This window comes from Trachypithecus francoisi, unplaced genomic scaffold, assembly GCF_009764315.1.
Source record: "Trachypithecus francoisi isolate TF-2019V2 unplaced genomic scaffold, Tfra_2.0 Lachesis_group0, whole genome shotgun sequence".
NCBI classification, from domain to species: domain Eukaryota; kingdom Metazoa; phylum Chordata; class Mammalia; order Primates; family Cercopithecidae; genus Trachypithecus; species Trachypithecus francoisi.
Window position 1 is genome coordinate 158,105,953 of NW_022681453.1, and position 21,514 is coordinate 158,127,466.

The following is a 21,514-nucleotide window of genomic DNA, read 5'->3' on the forward strand; positions in this document are numbered from 1 at the left end:
TTAACAGACTACCTACAGAATAGGAGAAAATATTCTCAAACTATATATTCAACAGAGGTCTAATATCCAGACTCTATAGCGAATTTAAATCAACCAGCATAAAACAACCCCATTTAAAAATGGGCAAAGGACATGAACGGACACTTCTCAAAAGAAGACATACAGGCAGCCAACAAACATGAAACAACCTCAACATTATTCATCATCAGAGAAAGGCAAATCAAAATCACAATGAGATACCATCTCACAACAGTCAGAATGTCAACTACTAAAAAGTCAAAATATAACACATGCTGGTGAGGCTGTGAAGAAAAGGGAATGATTATATACTGTTAGTGGGAATGTAAATGGGTTCAGTTGTGGTGGACAGCAGTTGATTTCTACTACTGTCTGACTCAGCAATCCCATTACTGGGTATATACCCAAAGGAAAATAAGTCATTCTACCACAAAGATACATGTACTTGTATGTTTATCCAGCACTATTCACAATAGCAGAGACATGGAATCAACCTAGATGCCTACCAACAGTAGACCGGATAAAGGTAAATGTGGTACATATATACCATTGAATACTATGCAGCCATAAAAATTATGAAATCATGTCCCTGCAGCAACATGGAGGCAGCTGAAGGCCATCATCCTAAGCTAATTAACACAGGAACAGAAAACCAAACACCATTATGTTCTCATTTGTAAGTGGAAGCTAATATTGAGTACACATGGACATAAAGATGGGCACAATGGACACTGGGGACTGCTGAAGAGGGTAGGGAGTGAGCAGAGTGAGGGCTGAGGGACTGCCTGTTGGGTGTTGTGCTCACTGCCTGTGTGACAGGATCCTCCAAACACCAAACCTCATCATCACACTGAGTTCCCATGTGACAGACCTGCACATGTACCCCCTGAATCAGAAAAGTTGAAATTATTTTTTTAAAAAAGAATTACTGTCTTGTATTAAGCCATGACTATGTTTTATAGGATATTATTTGCTCCAACAGCACTGCCAAATTATTCAGGAAGCTTTGCTAAAATGAGATCGTTATGGTATTACTTGTTCATTTTTAAACGCAGCATTAAACGTTTTCTTACCTTGTTACTGCCCCAGAGAATATCCTTTCAATAATCCTGTTTGATGAAGCTAATGTAGATAAAAAAATTACAAAGCTAGTTAGAAATATGCTCCATAAAGGCAATACTTTTTACAAATTTATTTTTCATTAGCTACAAGCTAAACCATAACCATCGTCCATGATGAGAATGTGAGTACATTTTTATTCATGCATAATTTTAAAAAATAATAGGCAAATGAATGTGGCTGACATCTGGGAAGTATTAATATAGCTCAATGCTAAGTTAGGTCTGAACATCCTGACAACTAAGACAAAAATATATAGGATTTGTATTGATTTTATCCAATGAGACCAATTTTCCTATAAACAAGACAAATTTTATCCTTAAATAAATTCAAGGGGGAACTGATTGTGTAAGCTCCTAAAACAACATAAAATAAAACAAACTTAAAAACAATGGAGAATACTTTCAAGTAGTTTCTTAAAAGCTCCTCAAACACACTACAAACATACTTTTCTTATATTCCCATTTTATAAAAGTCCAGGGTTTAACATGATATAAGATTTTCAGAAATTACATCAGGAAGTTTTATTCACAGAGACAATCATAGCTTAAGTTAGCATGTTGGTGAGTGAGAGAGAGAGAGAGAGAAAAAGAAAAAGAGAGAGAAAGAGAGAGAGAGAGACAGACACACATGACTAGAGACCTGTTCTTTCATTTATTTATTTAATTTATTTTTGAGATGGAATTTCGCTCTTGCTGCCCAGGCTGGAGTGCAATGGTGCAATCTCGGCTCACCGCAACCTCCATCTCCCAGATTCAAGTGATTCTCCTGCCTCAGCTTCCCAAATAGCTGGGATTACAGGCATGCGCCACCACACCTGGCTAATTTTTTTGTATTTTCAGTAGAGATGGGGTTTCTCCATGTTGGTCAGGCTGGTCTCGAACTCCCAACCTCAGGTGATCTGCCCGCCTCAGCCTCACAAAGTGCTGGGAATATAGGCATAAACCACCATGCCTAGCCGGTTCTTTCTTTTAACAGGTGCCCCAGGCAATGGCACGCACACTAAAATTTCAGGACCAGTAATAAGGTCATTAGGGACATAGCAGCTATCAGCATCGAATTCTTCTGTACACAGTTAGGTACAGTTAGCATAAAGGTAAATTGGTTTGGCCAAAGAAAGTTGGGAATATATGTATTGGTACAGCCATGCCTGGTCACACACCAAAGCTTATATAAAGACCTTCCATATTCTGCTGAACATTGGTTTATGGGGTTAATCTGTACTAAATAGAAAAAAAAGGGGCCTACATAGGAAAGGCAAGGATATTTAATTGCAAAGCCAAAATCTTTTTTTAAAGGCATTTTTTAGCTTGGGAAGGTTGAGCTTCCTAAAATTGAAGATCATGTTATTCCATGTTGTCTCATTAAGGACAATCTGGTGAGTGGATAATTATAGTCAGGGGCCCCTTCTTGCTCTATCGCCCAGGCTGCAGTACAGTGGCATGATCTCGGCTCACCACAACCTCCGCCTCCCGGGTTCAAGTGGTTATCCTGCCTCAGCCTCCCGAGTAGCTGGGATCACAGGCATGCACAACCACACCTGGCTAATTTTTGTATTTTTACTAGAGATGGGGTTTCACCATGTTGGTCAGGCTGGTCTTGAACTCCTGACCTCGTGATCCACCTGCCTCGGCTTCCCAAAGTGCTGGGGTTACAGGCATGAGCCACTGCGCCCGGCCAACTTTATTTCTTAAATATGCAAAGCTCTATGAAACCTGACACCATATACAATAAGCCTTTTTTTTTTTTCTCCTTTGAGACAGGGTCTCCCTGTTGCTCAGGCTGGAGTGTAGCAGCAGCATCATGGCTCACTGCATCCTCAACTTCCCCAGGTTCAGGAGATCCTCCCATCTCAGCCTCCTGAGGAGCTGGGACTACAGGCATATGCCATCACACCCAACTAATTTTTGTATTTACTTTGTCATTTAAAAGATTATTTTTTAATTTTTAATTTTTGTATTTTTTTTGTAGAGTCAGGGTTTCACCATGTTGCCCAGGCTGGTCTTGAACTCTTGGGTTCAAGTGATCCACTCGCCTTGGCCTCCAAAAGTGCTGGTATTGCAGGCATGAGCCACTGACCCCGGCCTGATGAGCCTTTTCTTTTTTTTTTTTTTTTTGAGACGGAGTCTCGCTCTGTCGCCCAAGCTGGAGTGCAGTGGCGGGATCTCAGCTCACTGCAAGCTCCGCCTCCCGGGTTCATGCCATTCTCCTGCCTCAGCCTCCCGAGTAGCTGGGACTACAGGCGCCCGCCACCTCGCCCGGCTAGTTTTTTGTACTTTTTAGTAAAAGAGATGGGGTTTCACCGTGTTAGCCAGGATGGTCTCGATCTCCTGACCTTGTGATCCGCCCATCTCGGCCTCCCAAAGTGCTGGGATTACAGGCTTGAGCCACCACGCCCGGCCGAGCCTTTTCTTAAGAGGCACACATTAGTAACAGCCATACCAAAAAACAAAAACAAAATTCAATGCATTTATTTAAGATTTATACTCTGCTATATCTAATAAGCTAAAGTATTGTTTAAAAACCAACAGTGCCTGAGAAGGCATTAAAGGACAGAACAGGGACAATCTTATGAGAGAAGAATGAATCAATGTATCTTGGTGCTTAGTTAATACTAAACCAGGCCGGGCGTGGTGAATCATGCCTGTAATCTTAGCACTTTGGGAGGGCAAGGTAGATGGACTGCTTGAGCTCAGGAGTTGGAGACCAGCCTGGGCAACAAGGTGAAACCCCACCTGTATTAGTCTGTTCTCCCACTGCTAATAAAGATATACCCAAGACTGGGTAATTTAAAAAGGAAAGAGGTTCAATGGACTCACAGTTCCACATGGCTGGGGAGGCCTCACAATCATGGTGGAAGGCAAAGGAGAAGCAAAGGCACATCTTACATGGCAGCAGGGGTGTGTGTGGGGGAACTCCCCTTTATAAAACCATGAGCTCTCATGAGACTTACTCACTATCACGAGAGCAGCACAGGAAAGACCCGCCCCCATGACTCAGTTAACTCTTACCGGGTCCCTCCCATGACACATGGGGATTATGGGAGCTACAATTCAATATGAAATTTGGGTGGGGACACAGCCAAACCATATTGTTCCAACCATGGCTCCTCCCGAATCTCAGGTCCCCCACATTTCAAAACCAATCATGCCTTTGCAACAGTCCCTCCAGTCTTAACTCATTTCAGCATCAACTCAAAAGTCCACAGTCCAAAGTCTCATCTGAGACAACCCAAGTTCCTTCCACCTATGAGCCTGTAAAATCAAAAGCAAGTTAGTTACTTCCTAGATACAATGGGGATACAGGCATTGGGTAAATACACCTGTTCCAAATGAGAAATCAGCCAAAACAAAGGGGCTACAGGCCCCATGCAATCCAAAATCCAATACTGCAGTCATTAAACCTTAAAGTTCCAAAATGATCTCCTTTGACTTGGTCTCACATCCAGGGCACACTGATGCAAGAGGCAGGTTCCCATGGCCTTGGGCAGCTCCACCCCCGTGGTGTTGCACGGTATAGCTCCTTGCTGCTTTCATGGGCTGGCATTGAGTATCTGTGGCTTTTCCAGGTGCATGGTGCAAACTACTGGTGGATCTACCATTCTGGGGCCTGGAGCATGGTGGCCCTCTTCTCACAGCTTCACTAGGCATTGTCCCAGCAGGGACTCTGTATGGGGGCTTCAACCCCACAATTCCCTGCCACACTGTGTTAGCAGAGGTTCTCCATTAGGGCTCTGCCCCTGCAGCAAATTTCTGCCTGAACATCCAGGTGTTTTTATACATCCTCTGAAATCTAGGTGGAGGTTCCCAAATCTCAATACTTGACTTCTGTGTACCCACAGAACCAACACCACATGGAAGCCACCAAGGCTTGGGGTTTGCATTCTCTGAAGCAATGGCCTGAGCTGTATTTTGGCCCCTTTAAGCCACGGCTGGAGCTGAAACAGCTGGGATGCAGGGCACCACGTTCAGAGGCTGCATAGAGCAGGGGGGCCCTGGGCCTGGCCCAGAAAACCATTTTTCCCTCCTAGGCCTCCAGGCCTGTGATGGGAGGGGCTGTCATGATGGTCTCTGACATGCCCTGGAGACATTTTACCCATTGTTTTGGTGATTAGCATTTGACTCCCCATCACTTATGCAAATTACTGTAGTGGGCTTGAATTCTCCCCAGAACACGGGTTTTTACTTTCCACTGCATTATCAGGCTGCAAATTTTCTAAACTTTTATGCACTGTCACCTCTTGAATGCTCTGCTGCTTAGGAATTTTTTCCACCACATACCCCAAATCATCTCTCTTAAGTTCAAAGTTCCACAGATCTCTAGGGCAGGGGCAAAATGCCAAGTCTCTTTGCATAGCAAGAGTGACCTTTACTCCAGTTCCCAACAAGTTCCTCATCTCCACCTGAGACCACTTCAGCCTGGATTTTATTGTTCATATCGCTATCAGCATTTTGGTAAAAGCCATTCAAGTCTCTAGGAAGTTCCAAACTTTCCCACATGTTCCTGTCTTTATCTGAGCCCTCCAAACCGTTCCAACCTCTGCCTATTACCTAGTTCCAAAGTCCCTTCCACATTTTCGGGTATCTTTACAGCAGTGCCCCATGCTACTGGTATCAATTTACTGTATTAGTCTGCTCTCATGCTGCTAGTAAAGACATACATGAGACTGGGTAATTTATAATGGAAAGAGATTTAATGGACTCACAGTTCCACATGGCTGAGAAGGCCTCACAATCATGGCAGAAGGCAAATGAGAAGCAACAGTACATCTTACATGGTGGCAGACAAGACAGCATGTGCAGGGGAACTCCCCTTTATAAAACCATCAGATCTCATGAAACTTATTCACTATCATGAGAACTATGTGGGAAAGACCCGCCCCCATGGTTCAATTACCTAGCCACCAGGTCCCTGCCACAACAGGTGGGGATTATGGGAGCTACAGTTCAAGATGAGATTTGGATGGGAACATAGCCAAACCGTATCACCGTCTTTACAAAAAAAATTAGCCAGATGTGGTGGCATGTGCCTGTAGTCCGAGCTACTTAGGGGCTGAGACGGTAGGATGCCTTGAGCCCAGGAGGTCGAGGCTACAGTGAGCCGTGTTCATGCTACTGCACTCCAGCCTAGGTGACATACTATTTTTTTGAGATACTGTCTCAAAAAAAAAAACATAGTATTTTTTTGAGATACTGTCTCAAAAAAAAAAAAAAAAAACAAGGATATTAAATTAGTAGGCAATAGGTTCTAGATTTACCGCTGGCAAAAATGAAGCAAAAAGGGTATTATCATGTGATATGTAATTTTTTGTTTTCTGACAAAAGAAAGCACACGAAATTCATCTGCAGAGACATATCTTTCTGGAACTAAATTTCCAAAAGTAAATTTCTGTGAATCCTTGAAAAGAAAACTTGGCAAGTTAGAAACATTATTTTCATCCTTGGTTTCTTATAGAAATATTGTTAAGTGGGAAGGTTTATAAAGGTGTATACATATTCTCTTTCAAACAGATTTACACAAGTGTGGATCTTATTCAATTCATCATCAGAAAATACCAGCATAAAGATTCATCACTTTATCAAAACTAAGACTGTGATTGGTTACTTACTTCCAAACTCCTTCTCCTACATCAAGGCTTTTATTAATTTTAATAAAAAATTATATTATCTTCACTCATCCCCTCTTAAAAATTCTTGGCCTGTAAAGAGGACTTGATTAGGTTTAGAATTCAGCAAATGGGAATTTCTCATAATGAGTAGTGATGATTTATATAACTCTTCAAAATGGTTAAGTCTTAGCATCTACAGAATCACTTACCCTGGTCATTGTATCGAGACAGATCGGCCTGGCTGATATAGAGGTCGTGATCAGTATCTAGTTCCCAGAATTTACAATAAATAACATAGAAATGTTCATAGGAGAAGTAATCTGTAATTTGGTTTATATCTTCCTCTTCTTCCAAAAGTGCTAGGGTCTGAAATGATATGAGAAGAATTTAAACATTATGAAAAAGCAGCTTTGGCCACTGTGCAGTTTAGTGAATTTCTGTTTTAAACTGAATTTAAAATTTTGTTTCTGGTACCAAATAAGAAACCCTTTAATAGGCAACCTCATCCTACCTTTAATCAACCAATCAATCTATAAGCATTTACTGAGCTCTATAACATGCTCAGTGAAGGGTTGGATGCTGTGCAGGATGTAAAAGCAGGGAAAGGGAAGTACCATTACCTTGGGGAGTATAATTGGTCAGAGGTCAGAGACTGGCGCAAAGAGAACAATTAGATCATAGTCTTCATTACTCTGCCAGAAACAAATACTGTTTTTAATTTTCAAAGTTATGTGAGCAATATTAAGAGGGGTAGGCATCTACATATAGGGCTGGTTTTGTAATAAAAATTAAGTTTATATCACAAAGGTGACTCATACAATAGTGATGATACATGGTGGCCTGGCATAGGCATGGCCGATAGAGATGCAGGGACCTGAGCTGGAAGTAAACCTGGGTCTTCCCTGACTCACTGTACTCCCCTACGGCAAACTCCAGAATCAATGATACTGAACCCACAATTCTACTGTCAGCCAAGTTATTATATAAGTGGGCAGATAAATAAAGACATTTTCAGAAGTGAAAGATTCAGAAAGAAAAATAAAGCACAAAAAATGTAAGAAATATATAAAAAAAGAAATGCCAGAAATAAAATCAGGTATATGTATAGTCACAATAAAGATAAGTGAATTATATCTCCCTATTAAAATTTTTTTGATTAAGTATCAAAACCATGCCCCCAAAATAGATCTACCTATATGCATCTATAAGGGATACATCTAAAAAAATATGGAAGGTTAAAAAAAGATGGACAAATATACACGGTTAACCATTAAAATAAACATGTATCAATATTAATATGGACTGCAAAGTGAAAAACATAAGGGGGCAGGGTGCGGTTGCTCACGCCTATAATCCAGCACTTTGGGAGGCCAAGGCAGGTGGATCATGAGGTCAGGAGTTCAAGACCAGCCCAAGATGGTGAAACCCCATCTCTACTATAAATACAAATATTAGCTGGGTGTGGTGGCAGGCACCTGTAATCCCAGCTACTTGGGAGGCTGAGGCAGAGAATTGCTTGAAACCAGGAGGTGGAGGTTGCAGTGAGCCGAGATTGCACCACGGCACTCTAACCCGGGCGATAGAGCAAGATTCTGTCTCAAAAAAAGAAAAACATGAGGGACAAAGAGGACTATTTCATAAAGCAAATGTTAGTATTTCGACAAAAAATTATTTTTTAAAATATAAACACTGGAAAACCACAGTGCTCTGGCAAACTAAAAACAACATAAATTATTATTTAGTTATGGTAAATCTGCTCAATAGAAAATTATGCAGCCAGTAAGAATTATAAAGTTTACACTGAAAACCATGATATAGTAAGTACAAAATACCGGATACAAGATTGTACCCACTAAGAACTATGTAAAATCCTAAGAATACATATGTACATATGAGTAAGACTAAATGAATACAGACAAAAATGATACTAGTTGTATAAGGGTGATAAAATAATGGTTTTTCTTCTGTTTTCCAAACTTGCTCATAATATTTTGTTTTATAAAATGCCCTTTGATATGTAAGAAGCAGAACACTTTCAATAAAGCACATTTTAGAAGCAAAGAGCTATCATTTTTACTGACTAGATTGGCATAAAATGAAGAGGACAGCAACTTTTGTTGGTGAGTATGTAAGTGAAAGTAGTGCAGGCTTTCTGGAGGGTAACATGACAGAATCCACCAAATTAAAAATGCGCACAGTATTTGATCCAGAATTTTCCCTCCAGTGGTCTATTCTACAGACATTCTTACTCATACCACATACAAGAGGAGGGTACAAGGATGTTCACTGCATCATTGTAATAGAGGAAATGTGAAAATGATTTGGACATCAACAGAGGAATATGTAATTAATTACAGTTTAGCCATGCGCTTGTGCAGTAGTTGAAAGAATGAGACAGACTTATATGAACGCATATGAACAAAACCCTGAGACACTGTTAAGTGAAAAAACAAAGTTAACAGAATAGTGTGAACCCATGTATTTTTTGAAAACCCTCAAAATAGCAGCCATACAAAACAAAACTATATACTACATAGATATATTTATAAGAGAATAAAACCACATATGATATGGGTCCCCCACTGGGGAAAGGGAGTAAAATGGCAGAGTGAAGAACAGTGACTTCTGTTTATTACTCTAGATGTGCTCATATTATTTGAATGCTTTGTGAGTATTGTTTAAGTACGAAGAGGAAGACTAAGGAGAGGGGCAGGGAAGGAAAGGCAGGAGAAAATAAATCATGCTCTAAGAAGCAGAACACTTGAGTTCTTTTTCCAGTTCAGCAGCTTACTTGTGTGTGATCTTATACAAATCATTTAAGTATATTTGGGCCTCAAATTTTATCACTGGTTAAAAAAAAAAAAAGGATTACTTTTAAAAGCCAAAAAAGAAAAAATATGGATTAGGCCAAGCACGGTGGCTCACGCCTGTAATCCCAGGACTTTGGGAGGCCGAGGCAGATGGATCACAAGGTCGGGAGTTCGAGACCAGCCTGGCCAACACAGTGAAATCCCATTTCTACTAAAAATACAAAAATGAGCTGGGCATGGTGGTGCACGCCTGTAGTCCCAGCTACTCAGGAGACTGAGGCAGAAGAATCGCTTGAATTCGGGAGGTGGACATTGTGGTGAACCAAGATCACACCACTGCACCCCAGCCTGGGCAACAGAGCAAGACCCTCGTCTCAAAAACAAAAAATAAATAAATCTATGGACTATAAAAATGATTCAGAAACTACAACCTATAATGTGCTTCAGGAAAGTGGGAGATTATTATAATTACTCTTGTGGTATTATGGAATTACTGCCATTTTAACCCATCCCATATTACCTACTGAGAGCCCAGGCAGGCATCAGGTGTTCAATAAATATCAACACTGACTGTGATGATGATTGTTCATTTTAGAATAAAAAAAAGTTTGTATATCCATGATGGACTGCTAATTTTGCCAAGTCTTCATTACTCTGTCTCAGATGAAGATAGGAAAAAATAAAGAGTAAATAAGGTTGTATTATTAGCCTAAATTCCATTTAGTATGATTCTTAAAAATAAAACCTTTAATTTTCTTCCAAGTGTGAACAATTTCACTTTCTTTATGTTTACAGAAGCTTAAACACTCAGGCATGAAGATTACTTCGGTAAAAGGCTCCCACTAGTGGTCAATACTTTCTCTCTCATTTGGTAAAATGAATAAAATAATTGAATGAAATGTATTCTTTCTTAAAAGGAATTTTTAGTACTTTTCTCTAGCAGGTGCTGGATACAGAGTCATTGCTGAAAGGATCAAGTTTAAAATCTTCCAAGGACTTTCCAAGACCCTTCCCAACCTAGCCCCAGCCCACCCCTCCAGGCTTATCTATTGTGAAGCTTTCTCTGTACATTTTATCCATGTCTATGGAAATTATCAAGTCAGGTTTAGTGTGTGTACACTTCACTTTTTTGCTCCAGAGTGAATGCTTTCAGGCAGAGATCCTTTATTATTCTCTTCATTTTTACCCCCTCACCCAAAACATTCCAGCATCCCACGACAGGTATTTGATAAATGCTTAATGAATGAAAGTAGTGACAGTGCTCTGAATACAGTAAGCATTCAAATATTTGTTAAATAGAGTAAGAAAACTATTTAAATTGCTCAGTACACATGAATTCTAATGAAAGGCATACTTGCAAAAAGTTGCTTTTTCTTATCTCTGTTGAAGTAATTTTTCCACTCCAAGATCTGTTGACTGTGTAGAATATTCTCTGAACAACCTGGTTCCAAAAGGAAAATAAAACCAAATAAAAACATTAAAGATCTCCACTACTTTCTCAAAGGCCATCTTATGAACATACTTGGGATCAATTTAACTTTTAGCTTTTTGATTATGTTAAGTGTAATTCCTAGTAAAAATCAGCACTATATTTTTTAAATATACATCCATATATTTTGAATTTGCCTCTGTACTTCCAAGAAGAATAAAAAAAATTCTCTGCTCACAAGTCTTCACTTCCCAGCTGCCTTCACATCACTTCTTTTGTTTACCTCTAATTTATATAGTGATGCCTGATTCAAGTAATGCTTATTGGGCTCAATGTTTTGGGAAGGCATATGAGGTGAGAAGTATCTGCTGGGTTGGCCTAATGATTGATTAACTGGTCAGAAGGATGGCTATCAAGGTGGTATGATTCAAGAGGGTCTTATTCTGGTTATCATAGTCTTATTCACTTGAGTCTTGAAGACTCTTGGTCTTCTAGACTCTATGGACATTCAAATACATCTGGGATAATTTATGTCCTAACTTTAATTTAGGCATGAACATCTTTGTTATTAGCTGGTGTTTTAATGGGTTTAGCAGAATTGTATCTCTGAAGAAAACCTTGGATAGAATGGCAGAAGAGGAGATAAGAAATATGTCTAAATTGAGAATGTGTGTGCTATGGTGTAGGAGAGGATCAGAGAAGGAAGACGGAAGCTGCAATCCTGGACGTAGGAGGTCACAGTGCATTCTTAACAATTTTACCTGCAGTAATTCCTACCCACTTCATTTCCTTTTCACCGATTATTTTTCTTCTCCCAAAGAAAGCAGTGGTAAAAAGAGCAATTTAAGCAGCTTTATTTTTTTTGGGCAGGGGGTGCATTCTGCTTTTATTTTGATAGCCTAATAATACAGAAATCCTGTATCTTTGGTGGTTTTTATCATGGAAGAGATTAGATCTCTTTTTCAAGCTATTTTGGTGCAAGAAGAACAAATAAGGCAAGATATTTGGACATTTTTCTCAATAGCAGGCCTAATGAGGCACTAAACCACCTTTCTTTCTGGATTCTTCAGCAGAGAGAGTGATTCTTCAACTGAACATGGAAAAACTAGCATTAGGATGAAGGTCTAGATTTCAGCTGTTCAGCACTCACCACTCCACCCCTGCTATCAGTGCTAACCCCTCTGATCCTACAGAATTGAGCTCAAGTGTCACACTCCATGGGAGGCCCCAGAACAGGGACTGACTAGAGCCCTGCCTTCTGTGCTCCCACTGCCACCTGAGCCTCCTTTAGCTGTCCCCGTGGTTACATTCTAAACACTGGTGCACCTGACCATCACCACCTCTAAACATTAAGAGACCGGGTCTTTCTCGACTTGTATTCCAGTAACTTATATGGTACTTTCTGTATATCATGTGGTCTATAACTGCTTGATAAAATAATGAGGTTTGGAAGTTTCATAACAAAGATTTTTGTATTATCTTTGTGTTAGAGAAACATGGGTTGGCTTCATAAGTATTTGAAGAACTCTACTCAGAGTTTTGCATAGCAGATGGATGTCAACCCAAGAAAGGTCTCTAATTAGTATTTCATGTATATCAGTATTTTTATCTATTATTTATAGATAGACTCACATATAATGCACAAAAACCACAAAACAGGTAAGTGTTAACTATATTCAAAATAATTGTGAAAGATGCTACTAATGTAGTAATGTTTAATCTTGAGAAAAAAATAAGACTAGAGTGTAGATGTGATCAAGATTTGAGTGGCTATTGGGTAGAAGAAGAAGCTGACTTCTGTGTTGCACCAAAGGGAAGATTTACAACTGCGAGACAGAAATGCATTTATACTGAAATGCTTCAATATAAGGAAGACTTTCCTAAAATTAGCCCTGTAAAGCAACGAGTTTGTATAAAGTGGCTGGGTTTCTTTTCACCACAAGTATTTAGGAAGAAGTTGACAGGATTCCTGAATTAGGTGGGAGCTAGGACTAGCCAGTGCCTAATTTCTCTACTGGCCCCAACCACCCAGACTCTGAGGTCACTGAGGACAGAGAACGTGTCTTACTCAATACTGTATTCTTAGCACCAGCTTGGCGGAAGTTCATGTAAAAATGATGGAGGATATTTAGCTCAGAAATTTTATGTATGAAAATAAACATTAAGAATTTCATTATCATAATTCCATGTCCCCTCTCTCAAGTTAAAGTCAATTTCAATACATATTATTAAACCACATTTTTCTGTTGAAGATTTGTGTCCTTATTTCTTGATTCTGAATGTAAATTTATCTTAAAGTATGAGTTTTTATCTAAAATGTATATTTATATACTCAAATACTTTATATTATTTATGAAATTACTGTGTTAAAAATTATAAAACTTTATAATCTGTACCCATTCATGCTTATTTTATTTTTCTCCTCTTCTTTTGGACAGAATTTTAAAAATCTGCAAACAGTTTGACTGTTAGGCATTTCCTATTTTTAGCCTGTGCTAACCTACGTATCTAATACTATAAAACAATGTATTTGTATTCCATTTTTCCATAGCCTAAATCTCCTTATTCAGTGGCCACACTTGATCAGCACATTTGTTGGTTTCCACATCACTGATTCAGCACTTTAGATGGCTGAGGTAGGAGCACCATCTAGTGGTGAAGCATGTAGCTGCCGACTCTACATTAATTGTTATTGTTTTTGTAACCTCTGTCTTCTAGGTAAATAAAATTCATCATCATTTAAAATATCAAATAAAATTTTAAAATAAATCATAATTAGAATAACTGTTTACTACTAGTGAAATAAATGAAATTTGGCCATTTTTCACCAAAGGATCTTTAGTCAACTTGACATATAAGTTAAATCATAAGTCAAGTTTCCTTTCCTCTTGGTATCTATTGAATTAAAACCTCTAATTCACAAGTATAGGTCACCAGGAATGGAAATGTTTGATGGCTCTGTCACATAGTTTTTGACAAATGAATTAAATACAGACACAGAAGTTACAAATAATTTTTACTATGTATGTGTACCGAAGAACAAATTCCAATGCTGGAAGCCTGGCTCTTACTTGGCAGGAGTGGTGAACAGATTTCTAATTCACTCTTTGGTTAACATGGCTCAGAAAAGTATTTCTTCATGGTCTTCTGCAGAGTTAGGACTTTAAAAAATATATCTAATAAAAATATATATTTTTTTTCTCTGAAGAGGAAAAGTTTTCAAGAGGGAAGAGTTGGTAAGCTCTTAGTGTGAGCAGTCTCCACTATACCTTAGTCATCTTGGGAAAATCAGTACCTTGTCCTCCGCAAGGAAAATCCTGGCATTTCAGCCTACAGTGGTGGATTCCAGCCAATCAAGATACTGAATATATCACTAAGACACACCATCGAAGCAAGCCACAGAAATATCTCTACTGCCAGCACCAGTGTCATAAAGAAGTATTTTAAATCTCATCGCTAATTTTAAAAACTCAAGAGAGCACTTCTTTCCTCAAAAGTTGGCATATGTTGGTTTGGATAAACAAAACCTTTCATTCACTGGCAATTTTTGCACAGCATGCAAAACTGCACTCAAGGGCTACCATTTGCTGGTATTTCTAATTTTCATTTTCATTCACTATCATCAAAGGCTTATTTCTCAACTGCTAACTCTTTTTGGAAATAAACAAGAAGACAGACTGACTATAGGTTCAATCTTTTTTTTGGGTAATGATGTCCTTCTTTGCTGTACACATAGCTGGTGGTCTATCTTTCTAGTCTAAAAACAGCTAACAAAATAATTAACTAAACAAATAGCCTTTTCCTGTAACAGATTTTCAATGATACATAGAAAACAGAAGTTTTCTAACTTTCCTTCATCATATATGTACCACACACAAGCTAATATTTGAATCATACTCTATGTCAGTGGTTTCTTCCAAACGCAAACCGAAATAACTAACACTAGCATGCAAACATATTAATTGTTCTTTCTATACTGTATGCCCCGAAGATTATATAACATTCAATAGTCACATAACTGATTTTGCTTTTTCTGAGATATCTGTCATTAATTCTGAGGCTGATCTTTATATGTTTCTTAGAAATAGTGTGATCTTAACTGTTTTTGCTGTGAGCAGGGTAGAGGATGATGCCTTTTTAGTTTGGTCACTTTTATGTCTAACAACAAAATTAACTTCATACTAGAAGGCCTTATTTTACATTTGTTCTAGAAAAACTCACTGTGCTCTGAAATAATGCAATGGTTTCAATGACTTCATGCCATTATTTGACCAAGTTTCATAACAGAAAAGGCACTGAGGAGAACAGATAATCAGTCTAACAAAATTCCATTTCCAGATAATCATTTTTATAATTTTTATTTGCCCTTTTTGTGAGTTTATCACAATGGCAGTTATTCACTTATCTCAGTACATATTCACATGAAATGTTCCCAATTAGGTCTTGTTTACTATTTATTTATGGTGCTGTTTTGAGTTGCCATATTATCATTTTATCACAAGTATTTTACACTTAAATGACTAGTTCTGAGTAATGGATTCACTTTTGTGCATTGGAGATAAAGCGGCATAATGCTAACAACAAAGTGAAATTTAACAAACGTAAAGTTATATACAAATGCCATGAAAATATTACAGCAGAGATAATTAACTGTACTCTATTAATTCACTAGTGTAGTTCATTTTATTCAACTATTATTAACACGACACTATTTCTTAGAAAATGTGAATTATATGTGAACAAAATGGTTTCATGGCTTTTCACTCTAAAATCATAAAACTTCCTGGTGATGGCTGAGTGCGGTGGTTCATGCCTGTAATCCCAGCACTTTGGAGGCTGTGGTGGGTGGATCACGAGGTCAAGAGATCGAGACCATTCTAGCTAACACGGTGAAACCCTGTCTCTACTAAAAATACAAAAAATTAGCCGGCCGTGCTGGTGGGTGCCTGTAGTCCCAGCTTCTCAGGAGGCTGAGGCAGAAGAATGGCGTGAACCCGGGAGGCAGAGCTTACAGTGAGCCAAGATTGCGCCACTGCACTCCAGCCTGGGTGACAGAGTGAGACTCCATCTCAAAAACAAACAAAAACCAAAAAATTTCCTGGAGACTACTTGGTAGATGACCAAATACCATCGAATGTCCAAGTACTTCAAAAAATATCAAACTATGTGTTCATTAAGATCATGAAAGAAAAAAAAGAAATATCAAACTGGAAACCATAAAGAAAATTTATTTCCATTCCACTCTTTTGTTCTTTAATATCTCTAATACATGCCAACAGTTTGGACTAGTTTATTTCTAAGATCTTTTCTAACTCTTAAGAGTCTAAATTATGCTGTTAATATGCCCTGAGTTTTCAGAACAGTCAATATTTAGAACTCAATAATTCTTTTTGCGATTGCAGCCAGAGCTAGTGTAGAATTCTTTTTTTTGAGACAGAGTCTTGCTTTGCACCCCAGGCTGGAGTGCAGAGGCGAGAATCTCGGCTCACTGCAACCTCCACCTCCTGGGTTCAAGTGATTCCTGTGCCTCAGCCTCGTGAGTAGCTGGAACTACAGGTGTGCACCACCACACATGGCTAATTTTTATATTTTTAGTAGAGACAGGGTTTCACCGTGTTGGCCAAGCTGGTGTTGAATGTCTGGCCTCCAGTGATCTGCTGCCTCGGGCTCCCAAAGTGCTGGGATTACAGGCTGAACCACTGTGCCTGGCCTAGAATTCTTAAACAGGGATAATTTCATGTATTCACTCAGTACATATTGACTGTGTGTCTATTATATGCCAGATAGTATTCTAGGTACTGAGGATACAGACAAAGTTCCTGCTTGTGTGGAGCTTATATTATAGAGACGGAGATGGACAAGAAACAAACAAAAAATTAAATATCAGATGATAGGAGCTAAGAAGAAAAATAAAGCAGGACAAAGGAATAGAGTGTAGGGGGAGGGGGCAGACGAAGAAGGGTTACAAAAACAGAGAGTGATCAGGGAGGGCCTCACTAAATAAGGGAACCGAGCAGACATCTGGATGAAGTGAGGGAGTGACAATGTGGAAATCTGTAGGAAGAACATTCCAAGCAAAGAGGAAGAACAAAGCATGTGAGGCAGAAATGGGTTTGGTTTGCTCATGATGGCTGAAGCAGAGTAAGCAAAGGAGTGGGAGGTAGGAGATAAGATGAGAGAATAGGGGTTGCCAGGATATGGGAGGATTATGGAGTCTTGGCAAGGACTTGGCTTTTATTCTACGTAAGCTGGGAAACTACTGCAGGGTTTGAGCAGAGGAGTGATATGATCTGGCTGACTTTTTAAAAGGACAATTGTTTGCTTTGTGGAGGCTAGACTACAGGGCAATCAGGGTGGTAACAGGGAGACCAATTAAAAATAAACCAAGTTTGAAATGAGAGCGACAGGCCAGGTTAATTGTGGTAGAGGTAATTTAGTAGAGTGTCACAGTTAACAGGAAAAAAAAAAACTTCTCAGATTGTCTTAGATAACAGTGACACCTTCTGGCTCAAATAAAATCTTACAGAGTTTTATACTGACATGAGAGCCAATGCAAAAGCACTGAATGAAAAATAAGGTTCCTATAGGAGGAAAAGAAAACAGTAGTATTTTGTAACTCGGCAGGACCTAACACATCTTTGGCTAACAAACTGTACCCTAAGTATAGGAGGGTGGTCCTCAGAGGAGACTGCCCTGTTTAGCTGAGGAATCTGAGCTACAGGCCAGGGCCATCTCACTTGAGAATGTGTCAGTGAATGGCCCTGGGGCTGGTCTGTGGAATGTCCCCAAAGATAACGTGGAAGCTAGGGCAGAGTGCATGAAATGGCTACTCCATGCCCTGTGGGCCTGTGTGCGCGCACTCATAATTCCTGACCTATCTGGGACTAACCAAATGAGGCTGTGCCTGAGAAACAGGGAGTGCGAGCTCCTCACAAAATGAAATTGTGATCATGTTGTTTTAAATTCTTACATCGTTTGTTTTCTGATGACACACAAGCTATTTTCTCATTATCATTTCGAGTTCTAAGTTTGAGGTACTAGAGATCAATCTTTTTCTGGAACAGGGACAGGCTGTTGAAAATTCTTTTCAGTCTTATTTGGAAATGCTAAAGATCAAATGAATATCATATTCATAACACAGAAAAAGATATGCCTCATAAGACCAGACAGAAGGAATATATTACTTGAATTTTGTAAGTATTGGGCACAAACAAGAAGGAAAATAGATAAAAATGAAGAAATTATGAATTCACTTTTATTTTACTTTCCTTCCACTTAAAATAATCATTATAACCCATGTTACCTTTTGCATAGATACTTGAAATTCTGGATAGCAGATGGTAATAAAAAGGTGACTTATGGAGTTATATTAAGCAAAAAGATGACTCAGCCTACCGTGGTGATGTAGCGGGAGTGGAATTCTGGAGCATCTTTCAGGAACGTGAGACCAGGGTGGGTATCCACCACATCCTGAAAAAGATCAAAACCAAAACTAAATTAACAAACATACAAAAATTATGCCCATAGAAGTTTTTCCTTTCCGTATATGTTGCCAGTTGAGCAAACTTGCTATTTTAGAATAATTAATAATGCACTTAAAATTTAATTCTTTATTAAATTCAAGTTTCATTATAAGCATATTTACGCGTGCTTTTCTGTATACACAGTATACTTCAAAAAAAGTTAAAGTTTGATTTTAGCTATGTTAGGTAATTTGTGAATCAAATGTCTCTGAGGTATGTACTGTAATTCTAACACATCAACAGCACATCAAGGCAATTCATCTGATGCCACAGATTATTGTAGAGGTATTATGTAAAGTGTATTTACACAGAAAGGATGTGGTGGACAGCAGATGCAAGCCAATGAAAATGATCCTCTTTCATAATCTAAAAACATGGGAAATTCTTTTTGGAAAAAAAAAGCAGCCATGTAGTCAAGTAGTTTGAATGTGTCTTTGTTAAGCTGGGCAAGCCAGTTAATGCCCATCAGATTTTATCATAATTGTGTGGATAAATAATTTCTCAAATTAGAATTTTATTTATTTTTAAATCTTTAACCTTGTTCTCATTGAAGACTATTAGAATATTAAAACCTTAAAATACTGTTTTTATTTCCTAATTAGATTTATAAAGCATTGGAATGAGCCCAGAGGATCTAACAGAGATAATCACAGTATTAATTAACCAGAGGAAACAGCTATGCCATTACAGATATAATCTATTAATTGGCTTGTCATCAACAGACAGACATCAAGTATATCTCTTTTCTTTGTTTCTTCAGAGCAGTTAGCTATAATACTTACCAATATATAGTCTCAAACAAATCAACTTATTTAACTTTTAAAAGACTTATTATAATACATATTACACAATTTTCATTTTTTGAGACAGTCTTGCTCTGCTTCCCAGGCTAGAGTACTGTGCTACAATCTTGGCTTATGACAACCTTTGCCTCTCCGAGTTCAAGTGAGTCTCAGGCCTTAGCCTCCTGAGTAGCTGGGACTACACCACACCAGGTTAATTTTTGTGGTTTTAGTAGAGACAGGGTTTCACCATGTTGGCCAGGCTGGTCTTGAACTACTGGCCTCAAGTGATCCATCCGCCTCAGCCTCCCGAAATGCTGGGATTACAGGCATGAGCCACCGCACCTGGCTAACTTTTTATTTGGAAATAATCTTATACTTACAAAAATTATTATAGAAAAATTTCCTATGCTCCTCTCCCAACTTCCCTTAATAGTAACAAGTCACAGACAATAGTATAATGATCAAAACCAGAAAATGAACATGGGTAAGATATTAAACTAATCACATCTCAGTAGTTTTTCCCTTAATGTCTTTTTCTGTTCCAGGATCTTACACTGCATTTAGCTTTTGTGTCTCACTGGTCTCTTCCAATCTGTGAAAGTTCGTTAGTCTTTCCTTATGATTTTGATGCTTTTAATGAGTTCTGGTCAGTTATTCTGTAGAATGTCTCTCCATTTGGTTTTGTCTGATGTCTGGTCAAGATTAAGGTTACACATTTTTGGCAGGAGAACCACAGAAGTCATGCGTCCTTTTCAGTGCATCACTGGGCATACATAATACAGAGGGTATGTGATGTTGGTATGTCTTCGTTTGGTGATGTTAACTTTGATCACACTTAGTTCAAGTGTGTTTGCTGCATTCTCCACTGTAAAATTGTAATTTTCCCTTAATAATTGATAAATATCATGGGGGCAGATACTTTTGAGAGTGTCAATATCCTATTTCTCCCCAGAATTTCTCTCATTCATTTTAGCATCTATTGTTAGATTATGCCTGCAACATTTACACTGTAGTGTTTACTTAATAGTGATTTTGTCTATATTCTGTCTACATTTCTTAATTGGAAATCTTCTACAAGGAAGAGCTGTCTCTTCTCTCCTATTTTTTTGAGACAGAGTCTTCCTCCGTCATCCAAGCTGGAGGGCAGCAGTGGTGCGATCTCAGCTCACTACAACCTCCACCTCCTGGGTTCATTCAATTCTCCTGCCTCAGCCTCCCGAGTAGCTGGGATTACAGGCGTGTGCCACCATGCCCGGCCTATTAATTTTTTTGAACAGCACAGACTCACTGGTATTTATTTCATTCTGTCTGTTATAATCCTATACTATCATCATTTTGTTGCTCAAATTGATCTAGCTTTGGCCACTAGGAGCTCCTTCAGGTTGGCTCCTGTGTTCTCTATTTTTATAAATGAGACAGGGTCTCGCTCTGTCACCCAGACTGGAGTGTAGTGGCTCGATCTTGGCTCACTGTAACCTCTGCCTTCCAGGTTTAAGTGATCCTCCTTCCTCAGCCCCAAGTAGCTGGAATTACAGGCATGCGCCACCATGATGAATTTTTGTTCTTTAGTAGAGATGGGGTTTCACCATGTTGCCCAGGCTGGTCTCAAGCGATCTGCCTGCCTTGGCCTCCCAAAATGCTGGGATCACAGGCGTGAGCCACTGCACCCGGCCACTTGTGTTCTCTTGATAAGCCCCTGTGTTTTTATGGGGAATTTCATATTTTCTGGCATAAGATGACCCATGTTTATCTTGTGTCTTCCTTGCCGTAGCTCTGGTATACCAACCTTTTGTCTAAGAAGCCCTGGTTCCTTTCACTGGAGAATGGTATTTGAAACCAAATCTGAGTGTGAAAGGTGTCCATTACTACTAGAATAGTATTTCATTGTGTACATCACTACATTTTCTTTATGCCTTCGTTCACTAATACTAAGGTTGATACCATATATTGTTCAGCTTTGGTCAGTTTCCTCATCTATTTGCTGATCAGTACTCTGCTGAATACTCATGGAGGAACTTCTGAAGATCTCTGAGGATTGTTCTCCATGCAGTTCTCTCTTCTTTGGTACTCTGTCCTGAGAATTCTAGTCATCTTGGTTTTCTTAGACCCTCAGGCTCTGTCTGCTAAACTCAAGGAGTCCACTTAACTCAGCCTAGGTTTCCCATTCTTGCACTATGACTTGAAAACTCTCTCAAGGTGGTACGCTCTCTCAATCATAAGAC

General features: G+C 38.9%; 1 protein-coding gene across 5 annotated transcripts in view; it reads right to left on the minus strand.

Moving 5' to 3' along the window:
• Positions 1–21,514, minus strand: part of PPP2R3A (protein phosphatase 2 regulatory subunit B''alpha) — a 206,345-nt gene that overhangs the window by 72,658 nt on the left and 112,173 nt on the right. For all 5 annotated transcript variants that reach the window (XM_033212577.1, XM_033212576.1, XM_033212579.1 and 2 more), the window contains 4 exons: positions 18,380–18,454; positions 10,910–10,996; positions 6,955–7,111; positions 1,092–1,140 (listed from right to left, as the gene is read on the minus strand). In XM_033212577.1, the coding sequence (XP_033068468.1) occupies positions 1,092–1,140; positions 6,955–7,111; positions 10,910–10,996; positions 18,380–18,454 (368 nt within the window). The remainder of the gene's footprint in view (positions 1–1,091; positions 1,141–6,954; positions 7,112–10,909; positions 10,997–18,379; positions 18,455–21,514) is intronic.